This window comes from Tigriopus californicus, chromosome 1, assembly GCF_007210705.1.
Source record: "Tigriopus californicus strain San Diego chromosome 1, Tcal_SD_v2.1, whole genome shotgun sequence".
NCBI classification, from domain to species: Eukaryota; Metazoa; Arthropoda; class Copepoda; order Harpacticoida; family Harpacticidae; genus Tigriopus; species Tigriopus californicus.
The window spans coordinates 13117352-13132592 of record NC_081440.1 but is presented as its reverse complement, the minus strand read 5'-3'; the positions used below and the strand labels follow the sequence as shown (position 1 = coordinate 13132592).

Genomic DNA, 15241 nt, shown 5'->3' with positions numbered 1-15241 from the left:
GGTTATAACCTTTAATCCATTCATAATGTGGGTAAGAATGTGCTGACCAGTGTTCCCTGGCCTGTTCATATCAAATCTGACCATGTCTTCGGGAGGAGCCCATCATAATAACTCTGGGGGAGGATCATCGCATGCCAACTCAGGTACATGTTGAATATTAAGTCATCTGAATGGACATCCTCTAACATACAGTATTATACAACTGTGGATGTTTTAGGACATTCCGGATGCCATGGCGGACCCATTGAAAAATTGCCTTCGCTGTTTATCGAGAGACCCAAGATGCCTAGAGCCACGTGGGACGCCCTGCGGAATCATATCTTGAGAGAAAGACAGAGGAAGAAACAGGAACAAGACAAAACCCAAGAGGTAAAGTGAGAACATTTCCGGTTAACGCTATGGCAACTCAATTGAGCTAAATCAAATTTCAAGTAAAAAACGAAGTTGAATTCTTTTCAAAATTCAAAAAAAAAAGTTACAACCTGCGATGGAGTATGATTTGATGATTGGGCAGGAATATGATTATTAGGTCTCGGGGAAAAAGTTAAAACCTGAAGAAAACAAAAATGGGGGGAACTTTCTTGGCCTTTTCGACCGGCAAAAAAAAATTGAGCTTAATTTCCACTTGTTTTCTATTTCAAGGCCATTTTTCCACTTTCTCGACTCTTTTTCGACCGTTGTTTTCTCACTATTTCTCCCATTTTACGACATAGTTTTGGCCTTTTACTAACATTTGGGTCCTTATCTGCTACCTTCCTAACTTGCTCCTTGTTTTTGGACCTTTATATATACTTCTCTGCAGCATGATCAGATGAAAGATTAAATCCTCGGCCAGAACACTTCAGCATTTTTTTTTTTGGTTTGGGTTTTCTCTGGCTTTACTAATCGCTGCAAAGAATGTAATCCCCGACATAATCAAAACAAAAGATTATGACTTGTCCAGTTGCGATCACTTGAACTCTTTACATTATTAGGTCTACGAACGAATTGAAATATATCAAATTCAAATCCCATTTTTCGGTTTGTGAAAGTCTGTAAAAATAAAAGCCTGCAGTTTAGCTAGAACTGCTGTCATGGGTTTGTGAACAAAAGCACCCTCAGCACCAAAACAATAGGTTCCAAAAATGTAAAACAATAAATGTGTTTGGCATGACATCACCATCAATTGAAAACGTGCCCTAATGCCGAACATTGCAAGAAAAAATTCTTGCGAACTCTTGTGGGTTGATAGCCTAGTAAATACAGTTGGGTGCCTAGATTTTGTAACAGATAAAAATACAGCAAAGAGTCTAAAACGGCCTCTTCTCCGTTGTAATAATTCTTTTTGCATTATTGCAACTTGTTTTTGCATATTTCCACTTTTTTTGCACACTTTAACAAGTTTTTTTTTCAAGTTTTGACAATTTGAAAAACAAAGAGGAGAAACTCCAGCTGTTCCACGCGCTGAAAAAGGTATTAGTAATTTTAATTGATCTTTATGCAATCGCCTTATGGGGTTGCCTTGGGATTATGGGTCTAAAGCTGAACCATTTACCATCCTGCTTCAAAGTAGTTTAACTACACCAACATTTCTTCCGTTAGGTCCTCTATGAGGATGATCGACGTCGTATCAAAGACGTAAGCCAACCTCAGATGTATCTCCAACCAAGCGCGAGGCCCAGTCCCAACCAGCAATACATGAAACCCCATCCTCACATGCTTCTCGCGCAAGGAACGCCTTCGTCACAACAACAGCAAGTGTCGAATTATCAGAAACGAGCTCGTTCACCCTCTCCACCTCGAGCTGGAATCTCATCGGCCTATTACCGCACCCCTATTACTGTGGCCACTCAGGGAGGACCTGCCAAATTCAATTCAGCCGTGGCCTCGGCGATGTATGGCAATCATGCCAATTTTCAAATGTATCCCAGTATTTCCAGGGAGGAGGCTGATCGAAACAAGCACCCTTATCTATCTCAGACCACGGCATCGCGGGTCAGTTACACCAATGTGGTGCCCAGAAATGCGCCGATGAACTTGGGGGTATCTCACGGTGTGGCACCCCAATCGGCCGATAATTTCCGCGGTTCAATCATGGCCGGTTATCCTCGCTCGACAGCGTTGAGGTACCCTAATGCTTCAACCACTACTTCGGTGGGAGTGCTGCATGGCGTGCCAAGATTGGCCAATGTTCCCCCGCAAACAGGACCGCCTCAAGGTGGGCCACCTCCTCAGGGCATGCCAAGACTATACCAGCGAGAAGTGTGAAGATTTGAGTTATGTCACAATGGACTTAATCAGTTAATGTTTGAATGTAATATGAATACGTTCATGCCGTTTTTGAAGACACATGAGCTGTGCGAGATCACTTTTGAATGTCATATTTTACCCCAAGTGAAATGATTTTTTTTAGTGAGCTGTTAAGGTCGTCGAGTGTTTATTGTGGCGCCCCAATAAGAGATGACGCCCTTATTCATACCATATTTTTAGTGCTATGTTCCATTGTTCACCTATCCCGCGTTGAGCGTCCCGCCTTGTATACATCTCAATACAACATGGTAAATTTTAAATTGCCGCTCTTTTCACGTTGCCAGTATTCGCCATCCCGATTGGTCGATGGGGCGCAATGGCCTCGCTCATTGGTGGGCTTTCCTTTGTTGGATTGTTTGCTTCGCCCCCTTCTTTCTTTCTCTCTTCATTCCTTTGGGTTGGGTATTAGATGCGGATTTGTGGGGGTAGCTGTTGTAGAACTAGTAGTAGAGGATGGCATGAATGAACCTGTGAGGAACCTACAGAAGGATCCCCCAGAATAGTGCATGTCTTGTTCGGACGAGGAATTTCTTGGGTGCCTTGAACATGTCTTCAGGTGGGGTCAGCCACTCCAATACGGGGACTAGTTCCTCCCATGGGCCCTCGGGGCATCCGATAGCCCTGGGGGGACCCACGGAAAAGGTGCCGTCCTTGTTCATTGAACGCCCCAAGATGCCTAGGGCCACTTGGGAAGCCTTGAGAGCACATGTGATCAAAGAAAGACAGAAAAAGAAGCAAATGCTGGACAAAACGCAAGAGGTGAGAGCATTGAACACCTTGAATCGTGCAAATGTAGTTTATTACAGACCACCAGACCTTTTATCAGCTAGATGGGGCTTCATGCATTTACCTCTCAGCCTTGAAATATACTAGCCAATTAAAATCTCAGTACTAAGTGGTCCTTTTACCTTGATCCATTTTACAGGGCTAGTCAAGTAAACGCGTTCATGGACAACTGACGTTATTCCATGGAGTAAAATCAAAGACAACATGCCCAGCCAAACCGCACTGTGCATGCATTGGATTTTGACATTTTTTTCCATTTTATCCATTTTACATGCTTGTCTGGCCAATTAGCATTGTGGTGTTGAGCCAATTTTTGATAGTGGGTTCACTGCTTAACACCAACCATGCCCATTTAGTAGGGTTTTGTAATAAAACTCGCTCAAAATCAATCGATTATTGAAAATTCAATGGGCGAATGGTGCGAGTTGACTGTGATGTTTGTCTTAGTTCTCTCTCCCCAAAATGCCNTGAAAATTCAATGGGCGAATGGTGCGAGTTGACTGTGATGTTTGTCTTAGTTCTCTCTCCCCAAAATGCCCAAAATCAGGGTGCCGGATCACATTTATCCTTGAATTTCCTTTACTTGACATCCCCTATTTGTACCTACTAAAACTGGTAAGCCTTTTCCAAAAAGTTCAACTTTCCAGTGTCTTGGCCCCTTTTTTGGCCTCATTTTGTATCTAACCTTGTTAATGCTCACACAGAGTGGCCAGGTAGCATTTTTTGATGCTAATTTTTGAAAATTGAGCATTATTTCATAGCAGCTAGCATTGGATTTTGTTGTTAGTGTTGGTCAGTTTTTTAGCAGTAAACTAGCATTATTTGCATGGTCCAAGCATTATGAAATCTTGGCTGCATTTTCCTAGCATCATTTCACTGAAAAAAGCCCAAAAGGGAAAAAAAGCAAAATAAAAAATTACAAAAACGAACCAAAATTGACGGTGATAGCAATGTTTTATTCATTGGATCTAGAGGGCTTGTCAGAGAAAAGTCACTCCAACCAAGCCACTTGAGGCTTTGCTTTGAACACATTTTGGTAGTCGGGCAGCAGGGTGTCGGGCTGATCGGTTTCTCTTGCGTTACTCAGTTTTAACCAAAGCAAGCAAACGAGAAATCAACTAACTGGCTGCTTGAATTCGGAACTTGATTTTCAGAATCACGTAACTAAATGTGTTAAAAGCCGGTCCCCATCGCACACACCAGGCAGCCGCGAGGGAGCCAAAAAAATCTCAGAAATCTCGTGAGTGTCGTTTCTCTGACTAGCCCTCTAATTGGATCCATTCGCCATTCCATGAAATTGATATATTGTAGCCACAAAGTGATTATCATTGAAATGTTTATTACATCAGCAAGCAAAAGGATTTATTATAGTTGCTTCTTCATTTAAAGGGCGATTTAGCCAAATCTCCGTATATACCCAGACTTTTGGCATATCGAAAGATTGTTTACTACTGTGGATTGGCTAACACAAATTAAGAAATTCATTGAAAGGGTCAATGCGTGTATAAAGACCAAGTCGCAATCTTTAAGTAAAAGTATTCCGCTCACACATTTGCGGTAAATACTGATGGGATCAAATAAATAATCACCGGAGGTTGCAACTAAGGCTACCAATCTACACTTTCAGTGGCATATGGCATTACTGGGTGAATATCGGAAACCTGTTAGTCATAAAAAGTAACCTTGGTTTTTCTTCTATCGAACCGGGGTTACCTTTTTGGTCAAACCCAACCTTTTAGGATACGTTGGAAACGGCGGTGCTTTGAGTTTCCGAGCTTTCAGGCGATCCTGATTTTGAAAATTTATTTGATCCCGTCACTAGTGATAGGTTAAAGCTAGGACTATCTTATTTTCTATCTAAATCATGATTGTATTTATCGAAATCTATGAATGCCTGAAGAGTGCATCCTTGATCTATCCCCAGTAAATTTTCTTTGGCGGCCTCTTCATCACTGAGCCCTTTATTGTCAACCTTACATACCAACATGGCAAGGTAGCATCTATATTAGGGCTTTGTATGGGATCTGACTCTCTGGTTCGGATCAAATTTGCATCGGATTGAGCGAAAACATACGGATCTAATTTCAAGAATTCAGTTCGGGTTACAGTGCGAGACCCTGTCAAACATCCGTTGCAAAGCTCTAGTTTTTCTCTTAAAGCAAAAAATGTTACTTATCAAACGTATCGGACGAAGGTTCTGATACATTGTTATATATTTTGATTGATTACCTTGCAAATTGGTGGGCGTTAACCAATCGTGATCCACTAGGTTTGCGGCAACTCAAGTCAAATACCAGCAAGAACTCATTTGCTTACTGTTCTTGTTTTGGATCCATTTTTCATGATTCATTTGAAAACCATCTAGAAAAGCTAGATCCCTGTCAGGAATATGATTTGGCAGTGGAATTGAGCGGCGATCCTGGTAAATCGGATCAGAACGTGATGATATTTTAAATACATTTCAGGTGGAGCGTCAGAAGATCCAAAGGGAGACCAAGAAGAAACAAGAGGCCAAAACTTTAGTGGACACTCGAAATGAGATCAGTTCACTAGAGATAAAGTTGGCTCAACTCAAAGAAGAGAAACATCAACTTTTTCACACCCTGAAAAAGGTCATAGCCGGAACTAATGCGGATGCTGTAATTGCTTTTATTTGAGTTATTCTAGTATTAATTGCTTCTCCTACAGTACTAGACTAGTCTCCTCATTGCCATTTCTTCCAATGCTTTCCCATCACTTGATGGCTCACCTAACTACAATCCTGGTTTGACATTTGCATGCCTATCATATTTCATTTTATTTGTTTCAAGCTAATCTTCACTCTTATAAGGGGTGATCAAAATGTAAATTTCATCTCCATTTTAGGTACTCTATGAGGACGACCGCCGTCGAAGCAAGGACGTGTCTCACAGTAATATATACATGCAACAACCAATTCAAAGACCCACTACAGGAATCCAATACATGAAACCACATCATCCCCACATGCTCTTGGCACCGACTATTTCCCAGGTCAATGCGGCATCGGCCATGAACCAACCTCAAAATCTAGCCACTTTAAAACGCCAAAGGTGAGTCGCCAAAAGCTAACACAAACCCCCACTTAGAACGTCGAAAAAGGCACAAGATTCGGATGGGAATTTTTGATCTATCATCAAAGAATATTGCAATCAAATCATAACTCACCATCGCATACCATGAAAATATGTATGATGAAGATCAATGTTCCAGATCTCCGTCGCCGCCACGTAGCACCATTTCCACTGCCTACTACCGTACTCCAGCCTTGTCCAGCACTGCTAATAAGCACAATTTACACGCATCTGCTGTGAACTCGCTCTCAGCCGCTTCGATCTACGGCTCTTCACCTTCCTACCCGTCGGGCTGTACCAGGGACGACTCGGAGCGAACCCGTCCCCAACAAACATTGTACCTATCCGCGGCTGATTTGTCCCATCGAAATGCTTGCACCACGGCGGGAATGACTGTGGCTCGCTCCGAACCCAATTTGAGCACGGTGCACTTGTTGGCGGCCTCAGACAGAGGCGTTCGTGAAGCACAGCCGCTCCAGCTAACACGGGCTGGTCCCGGGCATTCCGTAGGCGGGATCAATAGTTCAAACATTGAAACTTACCGCAGTAGTCTCTTGGCCGGGCTTCACCAGAGGCAAGCTCCCGCAGGAGTCAGATACTCCATCACCTCTGCTTCAAACGTTCCGGCCGCGACTTTACTTACAACATCGACTGGTCAGCGGTTATCTAGCATACCCCCTCAAAACGGTGTGGCTGCCGAGATCACACGGGTGTATCGGGACGTTTAAGTGGAGCTATTAAAGAAGAAATGTTTTCGTACACGCCTTCGGTTTTTTATTGGAACGTCTGATCTCATTCAACAATATTTACAAAGTATTGAATAAAATTTAATATGTGATGAAAATATGATGATTTTATTCCCATGCTTATCCTCATCGTTGAAACCACATTGATTAGTCAATTTTCTGGTAAAAAAACATGGCCTGCCATATGTAACTAAACGGATGGAGGTCAATACCAATTTAAAAAAGTTTTATTAAAAAAGTCTTTACAAAGATTCATGTTATCTCATTCAAAATTGCTCCATTGCTTCTTTACTAATCTGGCCAAGCCTATATTTTCTTGTTAGTCCTGATTATCCACCACTTGATTGTTTTTAATCACTCTGAACCAAATGGCACATTCGGCATCAAGCAGCAGATCAAGTGAATTACAGCCCATTGCTGCATATGCTTTGCTTCTCTATAAGTAGCTTAACCATTAAAGCTTAAAAAACAAATGCGTTTTCTTTGCTCTTTGCTCCTTTCTCCCTTTTTCTGTTTTCTACTTTTTCCAAGTCACTTATTATTATCAATTTTCATCACATCAAGAAAGCGTAAAGGCAGATTGCTAGGAAAATTCCGGAAAAACACTTACCCTTACACCAAATCCCAATATGAGAAATGGGGCACCCCTGCATGCTTTCGTGAGTGCATATTTTGAGATACGATTTGTACCCAGTTGCGCCTACTGCGAGCATCAGAAAGTTTCGTGAACGCACATTTTGAAATGCGACTGGGTAAAATTTAGTACTGTCGCATTTCAAAATTTTCGTTCACGAAACCACGTGGGGTACCCCATTCCCCAAGGCATATTACAATGTTATGAAAGAAGCCAAAGGATTTCATTGGAGATGATTTCTTTAACGCTAGCAAAACAGACCTGAGAAAGATTTGGAATGACACAAACGAGCCAATGGAAAATAAGCCTAAATCAAAATAGATCAAATACGGGTTGTTAAAGACTTTTTGATTCTCAAGAGGAATAAGGAACGTCTAGAGGGAAATTCAGAATAGCCCCCTTAAGTTGCGCAAAATATTTTACATTCTGCACTCCAGAGGGCGCTTTGTCATTCAGCCTCTAGCAAATAAAGGACCGATTGGGCCAATTCCTTGTTATTGAATTATAATGCGTTTGTGTTGTTTTTGACTAATTCTATCAAATACTAATTTTCAATTAGTGCCTCGGGTCACATAATGTCCGCAAAAGAAATTGCGTTCAAGGCAAGGCAAGAGCAGTTTATGTAGCAATCTACCGTGCCTCTTCCCGTTTTCTTTGGGCCGTGTGACGTTACAAATAAGGGCCCTAATTAGATCTATGGGCTACTATTAAAATGAAAGGTTATAATTCGTCTATTTATTACCTTTCAATCTTTAAAGAATATTTGGTCTACCAACGAATTTGAGTCGCCAGACCGAGCTAGAGACCCTAGTCAGAGACGCGCGAGGTTTGACAAGTGGCTCCACTTCGAAAAAGTAAGCAATCAGATGAACTAAAAAGTTTCCAAACAGATTTCGAACTGATGCGCTTTGTAAGAAAGAGTACTGTCATGACAAGCAGCAGTGAATATTTCTTTCAAGGACTCTGCGAAATTTTACTCAAAGACAAGCTGATGCATGGATATGGCATTTTAGATTATCAAAAATAGTTTTGTTACTTTCTAAATGATTTCTGAACCCATTTTTTGATAAGATTAGATTGCAACATATTTCATTCTATTATTCAAATCAACATTATGGCTTGTGAACTTTCTGAGTCTCTCAAGAAGCAAATCCCTTATACTTTACAATTTAATTTGTTTAATATGGTTGTACTTTCTATTTGAAGGGCTTTAGTACAAATTGACACTGGCAACATGCGAGAAATCAGCGTGACAGCTATATTTTATTGAGAAATACTGTACTGATGCAATTCTAATGGCAAAGACACTTTAATGCTGTAGAATATGTTGGTTGAACCCAAGGTGAATCAGATTTGTCATAAATCATTCAAAGCTTTGCCTTCTTATGCCATGCAAACACGTTAGGTCTTTTTGGAAGTGACCGACTCCCTGTTGAGAAAGTTTCCAAACAAAGCCCATGTTCGTTGACAATTGGCAGCCAATCAGATCGCTCGGAATTTGATGACGTATACTCAACCTCGCGGGTCTCTGCATCCAGGGTCCCTAGACCAAGCTAGTCCTTGAATGTAGGGTTGCTCTGGAATGCTATCTAAAAAATTGTCCAAGTCTGACTTGAGAGATGCAACCGGATCAACAAGGCCTACGTATTCCCTACAAATATTAGAGGGCAGCAAATTAAACAATGAAGGAGCCCGGAAAGAAGAGAGTGGACTTCATTGTTTGAACTAGCCTGGATTCTCGAGGACTTGAAGGTGCTCTCAAGACGCACATTAAGCCTCGACGGTCACTAGAATTGACGCGGAATCCTGGGTTGGGACAAAGCTCATGGATGCTTTTGAAGGCGTACAGTATCAGATACCTTTCGTACCTTCTCTGAACACTGCACAGTCCCAACTTTTTTAGTCTCTCCCAAAACGAAGAGCTCTCTCATTCCTGTGATGTTCCTAGTGAAACATCTTTGGACTTGTTCAACCTTTTGCAACACTGCTCAACTCATTGGAGCCCAAAGGGTGATGCATATTCAAGATGTGGTTGAACGATTGACTTGTACAGAGTTAGCATCGTGATGCTGTCTCTGAACTTAAATGTGCGATATATCCAACCACACATTTGAAAAGCTTTACCCACCTTCAACTGGATATGCTCATCGAATTTTTCATTATTTTGGAGGACTACACCTAAATCCTTCATAGATGAGACCTGCTCAATATCTTTACCTCCATTATCTACAAGTGGAGTATTCAAAGGAGTTAACCGAAAGGTCATTGAGAGGAATTTCATTCCGTTCAGGGCCATATTACTCTTAGTAACCCAAGAATAGATTATTTCTAGGTACTTTACAAGACTAGTGGAATCTTGGCCATTCCCACCAGAAACTAACTTTGCATCCTCAGCATAAGAAGAGAGACTGGCATACTAAGCTTTTGAAGGGGGGCAACAAATATTACAAAAAGGAGGGGGCCTAAGATGGAGCCCTGGGGAACACCTGACTTGACATCATGTATGCCACTAAGGGATCCCTCAACCTTAACAATTTGCTTCCTATCATGAATGCAGCTTCTTATCCAATTGAGAACCTTGCCTTGGATCCCAATGTCATGAAGTCTATTCAACAAAAGTCCATGATCTACTTTATCAAAGGCCTTGGTAAAATCAAGATAGACAACATCAACTAACTCATGCCTTTCCAGTCTCTCAATGACCTGCTCTAAATGCTCAATCAGTTGGGTAACCATGCTAAAATGTGCTCTGAACCCATGCTGGCTAGGAGGAAGGACTTCATTGACTTCAAGAATTTCAACAAGTTTTCTTACGTGGATATGATGACAAGTAGAATCCTTACTTGGACACTAAAAGTGGCTGGAGTATTTAATGATTAAAGGACTCTCCGACCGTCCCACATTCTATGAACTGGCAGCTGCATAGCGCGTCACTTTGGATTCGAGATCTTACGAATATATTTGTCGCGCCTTCTCTGTTCGCCATCACTTACATATATTACATGGCGCAGTGAGTGAACTCCGAGCCACGCCCCTGTAATCCCACACTGCAAGCTTTGATACGCCACTTTACACACCCTCTTGATAAAAAAGCGCGTCGTCTCAACCTGTGGTCTAGGTCACGTCCAGGGTATTTTCCTAGATGGGTCTGAAAGAGCGAGCTGCAAATCAGAAAGCGCAGATCACAAAGAACCTGAACCTAAAACGTGATCTTGACAGACCAGGGCGTCGACATCAACCGGATGTGGTCCATACTTGGTGAGGCGGAGGACAAAATGTACGACCTGTATGACGAGATGGCTGCAATGCAGGCAACATCAAGGCAATTTTTGAGGAAAAAACGAAGGCCACCCACAGGTACACTGCCAAATGTGCCGAGATCTCAAAATCATTAATGGCCAGGGAAACATCCACATCCACATCCACATCTGCAACCAATATCCTATCACGGTACGATGCCAAATTTCCTCAATTTAGGCCAATTTTGGATATGAAGCTGTTCATGTTAAGTGCTGAGTCAGAACCGTTCGAAATGAGAAATTGTATTGAGAAGTTCCAGGCCTATGTCAAAGCCTCTAACGCTAAGGCATTGGATCTTAAAGGCCGGATCTCCCTTTGTAAAAACTTCCTTACCTCGGATCTTTCCGTACTTTTTGAAAACTTGCTCGACAAGGCCGCGTCAGTTGAAGCATGTTTCATGATCCTGGAGAAACATTTCCCCCAGATCCGCCCACTCTTCCCCAGACGCCTCGCCCTTTTCCGAATTTTGAAGCAGAAGGGACCATTCAAAGATTTCGTTGCTGATATCCGAAGAAAAGCAAGTGAGGCCGAACTATCCTCCATGACGGTCGACCAACTGCTCGTCTTCCTAGTAATGGCAGGTATCTGCGAAGAAAAAGCCCTTTTCGCGAAACTACAAGAATTGAAAACACCCGTCCTGAACAATTTAATCGAAGAGGCTGTAGAATTTGAGGGCATCATTAAAGACGCAAACTCACCTGTCACGACACCTACATCTTTATGCGGACGAGCACTTTCCGCAGAAGACATTCTCGCCGTTGTTGCAACAAGCTGTGGTGGATGCGGTCAACCACACACCCGTGACGTATCCCCATGCCCCATGCCCCATGCCATAACCGTTCTTGTTTTGCATTTGGCAAAGTGGGCCACATTAAACATCTTTGTCAGAAATGCAGCCCCTCCGGAAGCCCGACCAATTGTGGACGTCCAAAGGAACGGGGCCGTCAAGGGTCACCTGGTGTACGCTATAATGGTGAGAGTAGCCAATTTCCCTCCACCACCCGCCTCAACACCATTCGATCACGACCCTCTGAAATGGATATTATCCAGGTCAGAGGAACTGACCAAACTGAATTTGATTTCAATATTGAAGCTTTACCCGACTCAGGTGCGGCTAAGACCGTGATCCCACTTAAAGCGTGTCCCAAAGGTACAAAATTGGGGCTCTCCAACACAAAACTGAGCGCGGCTAATGATACATCCCTCCAAAATTTGGGCAAGTTTTAATTTGATTGCCAGGCAGAGGGTGGCCCAGTTGCCAAAATATCTGCCACATTGTAGACGCCTTGATTGGAAGGATAGATCTGGTATCCCTGGGTATTCTTCCCCATGACTTTCTTGCCGTCCACCACTGCACATCCAATACCATCCCTATTAGTTCTGTAAAGGCTGATAATGTTAAGAAGAAAACACTCACCATCAACCAGTTCACTGCAATTGAGAAGGTGATTGTAAGGCTTGAAGGGGACATTCATGACAACGAGAGGGTTATCCTATCCAGCTCCGTCAATGTTATGGTGACCTTGTTGGGCGATGCTGCCGGCTCAATGACTGGTGGTCCTATGAAAATCAAACTCAACGAGAATAAAGATTTTTAACCGTATCTCATGAGTTTAAGGACATTGAGGGTCCTCAGATCAATTACTTTGAGGATTATTCATTAAAAAAGTGGTTCGGTGTGGGACAACTAGTTAATATTGTGTATCCAACGAATGGCTCTTTTTGTAGAATATTTGCTTTTTTTACTTAACTTATACAACTCAAGTCCATATTCTAGTGTACTTCGAACTAAACCATAATAAATTTGCTTTTTTTACTGTAGTGTAACTCGATTCAAGCTAAAAGTGTCTGTCGAAGCTTGCTTGCAATGTAATATACATGTGAATGCCAGCCTAATTTATTGTCTATTTTCATACCTAGAAATTTGATTGACTTTTCCTTCGTTTTTAGGCTGCCTACTTCAGCTAATTTACAACCTTCTATTTCAATATTCTAATCATAATTTCAATTTCCATAATTTTTGTTTAAAAGAATTCAGTTTTCCCCACATTTAAGGTAAGTTCATTTCTTTGAAGCCAATGGTGCAGTTTTTTTAGTTCATGGTTAATTTCTTCTAGTCTGACTGGTTGATTTCCAAAATACTTTAGAGTGCTATCCTCAGCAAGCACAATATTATGGAAGGCACTCACCTCTGGCATATCGTTGATATACCCCGTGCATTCGGATTTGGTGGAGGAGTCAGCGGGTGTGTGGCTGGGCGGAGAAAGCGCCAGTTTCGCACATATTGACCCACCGGGGTTTCCACGGTGTGTGACCGGCCTGAGGTTGAAATGGCCACCACCTTACTGGCCTCGAAGGACCACTCTTTATCGACCGGGTGTTGAACATGGACCTGATCACCCACTGTCAGGGGTGGCAAGGCGTGACCGCCTCTCCTTAGATACCCGATTAACGAATTTCTGACAAAATTGTGGGCCCCCATCCGTCTTGATTTGGCGAGGAAAGCCGAAATCGTGGAACCACGTCCTCATTTTCCTCCGAGCCGCATCCGTGGTTAGGGAGGTCATCAATGTCACAGAGGGGAACCCGCTGAACCGGTCAACCATGACCAAACAGGTTTTCCCCTCCAATTCAAAAAGGTCGGCCGAAACGGCCTCCATTGGAGCTGAGGCGGTCTCAAAGGCGGACAATACCGGCTCCCTGGTTTGACTAAGTAAGAACTGAACACAAACAGGGCATCTGCGGATCCAGAACTCAATTTCGTTCCGTATTGCCGGCCAATAATTAAGTTGTTTGGCCAACTGGATTGTCTTTGTTATTCCAGAATGCAGAATGATCATCCGCCTTGCGGGTCTGGGAACGCTCCTACCCCCCCCCCCCCCCCCCCCCGTCCCCCCCCCCCGCAATATTATTGTGCAACTTCAAGCGACGGATCTGGGGCAACATGGGAAAACGGCTCAGCGCATTGGCAATGAAGTGATTTTTGCCTGGCATCCAGGTAACCGAGAAAGAAAAGTGATAGAGATTTTCTCGAAGTCTTTGTAGACAGGTATTATTGAGGGCTTCCAACGGCTTTTCGAATAGTCCGAGCAATGGTCGATGGTCCGTTATTTCGAATTGTGGCATTCCTCAAAGGTAATACACACACTTTTGAACTGCGAACCAGACAGCGCTCAATCGTGGCATAGTTTTTCTGGGCTGGGATCAACGAGCAAGATCCACATTGGACTAGATGAATTTTCCCCTTGTCGTCAATGGAACGCTCACGTTGGATCAAAGCGAACCCAAACCCTCGCAGCCATGATAGATCAGTCAGCAGCTGTGTTTGAAGTAACAGGTCAAAGGGTTGAACAAGGGCAGCGGAAGTTAGCAAATTTTTGCTTGACGGAACTCAGTCTCGTGTTCTGGGAGCCAGAGCCATGCCGATGATTTTTTTAGCAATTCCCCATCTTGACAGTAGAGTGTTGAAGGTTGAGTATAAATTCTCCCAACTGATTGGCCAGTCCAAGAAAAGAGCGCAGATCAGAAACTGACTTGGGTGTAGGGAATGAGCCCAGAGCTGATAGCTTGGCAGGGTCCAGGTTTAATCCTGAGGAGGACATGACAAATCTGCAAACTTTACACTGACCGATCTCGAATTTGCCAATGGATAGCTTGATGCCGTGTTCAGGGCATTTTTGAACAATGATCTTTAAGTCTATTGAGCAGTTCTGGGAGAGTGACGGCCTGTACACATATATCGTCAATTATTTTTAGGATCCATTTCTTTCTTTTCAGTTCCTCAACGGCGAGATGTGTGTGGAGGCTGAAAACATTGCCGCTCCCTTTCCAGCCCATGGGAGCTACAAGCGGTTTAAATTTGCCGTCTGGTAAAAGTTTAATGGAAGTAAGGTTGGAGACGTCCACACGTGGTTCGATCTAGTATGCAACTGTTTATTCGTCTTCATTCAGGGTGATACCCTACATTACTCCCCCCAGTTCCAGCAAAGAACTATATACAAAAAAGAAACACGAAAAGAAAAGCAACCAAAAGCGGTTAAAGGAGAAAGGCTGACCAAATGTGCTAAGAGTGCTAATGTTGGGTCAGGGAGGTACTGACGTCAGATTCTTGTTAGGGTGTACCATGGCGAGGGGCCCAAATGCAGGTTTCAGTCGTTTGATGGAGACAGTGTCTTCAGTTCCATTCTTGTCGAGAGTAAAGAAATTTAGTGTGCGGGCAAGGACTCTATAGGGGCCCTTGTACTGCCTTGCGGGTGGCCGCTTGGTGGAATCAACTCTTTCCCAGACATGTGTTGCAGTTTGCATGCCTTTGAGCAAAAGGGGTCTCTGTCAAAGTCTCGGTGCCAAGCTGCAGGGCTAAAGACATGGTCATCAATAGCTTTCCTGAGTTGTCG

The 15241-nt window shown here is 43.1% G+C and overlaps 2 protein-coding genes across 4 annotated transcripts; both read left to right on the top strand.

The window, feature by feature from the left end:
• The first annotated feature begins 82 nt into the window (after positions 1–82).
• Positions 83–2247, top strand: LOC131886444 (uncharacterized). The gene is made up of 3 exons (XM_059234822.1): positions 83–143; positions 218–369; positions 1582–2247. Exons 1-3 carry the CDS (start codon positions 83–85, stop codon positions 2245–2247), a joined length of 879 nt encoding a protein of 292 aa, XP_059090805.1.
• Positions 1406–7011, top strand: LOC131879924 (uncharacterized). 3 transcript variants are annotated; one of them, XM_059226428.1, is made up of 5 exons: positions 1406–1452; positions 1582–3048; positions 5541–5687; positions 5941–6146; positions 6307–7011. In XM_059226428.1, the coding sequence occupies exons 2-5, from the start codon at positions 2836–2838 to the stop codon at positions 6893–6895; spliced, it is 1155 nt and encodes a 384-aa protein (XP_059082411.1). In that variant the 5' UTR covers positions 1406–1452; positions 1582–2835; the 3' UTR covers positions 6896–7011. The 3 variants fall into 3 exon arrangements, with proteins under 3 accessions (XP_059082411.1, XP_059082403.1, XP_059082412.1); XM_059226420.1 differs by having other exon boundaries at positions 5541–5714; XM_059226429.1 differs by lacking the exon at positions 5541–5687.
• The last annotated feature ends 8230 nt before the right edge of the window (positions 7012–15241 follow it).

Excerpts from the sequence above, each read along its gene's own strand:
- LOC131886444 (XM_059234822.1), top strand. The coding sequence starts at position 83 with ATGTCTTCGGGAGGAGCCCATCATAATAACTCTGGGGGAGGATCATCG. Across the intron at positions 144-217 it reads ATCATCGCATGCCAACTCAG|GACATTCCGGATGCCATGGC; the intron begins GTACATGTTGAA and ends TGGATGTTTTAG. Across the intron at positions 370-1,581 it reads AACAAGACAAAACCCAAGAG|GTCCTCTATGAGGATGATCG; the intron begins GTAAAGTGAGAA and ends TTCTTCCGTTAG.
- LOC131879924 (XM_059226420.1), top strand. The coding sequence starts at position 2,836 with ATGTCTTCAGGTGGGGTCAGCCACTCCAATACGGGGACTAGTTCCTCC. Across the intron at positions 3,049-5,540 it reads TGCTGGACAAAACGCAAGAG|GTGGAGCGTCAGAAGATCCA; the intron begins GTGAGAGCATTG and ends AATACATTTCAG. Across the intron at positions 6,147-6,306 it reads GCCACTTTAAAACGCCAAAG|ATCTCCGTCGCCGCCACGTA; the intron begins GTGAGTCGCCAA and ends TCAATGTTCCAG.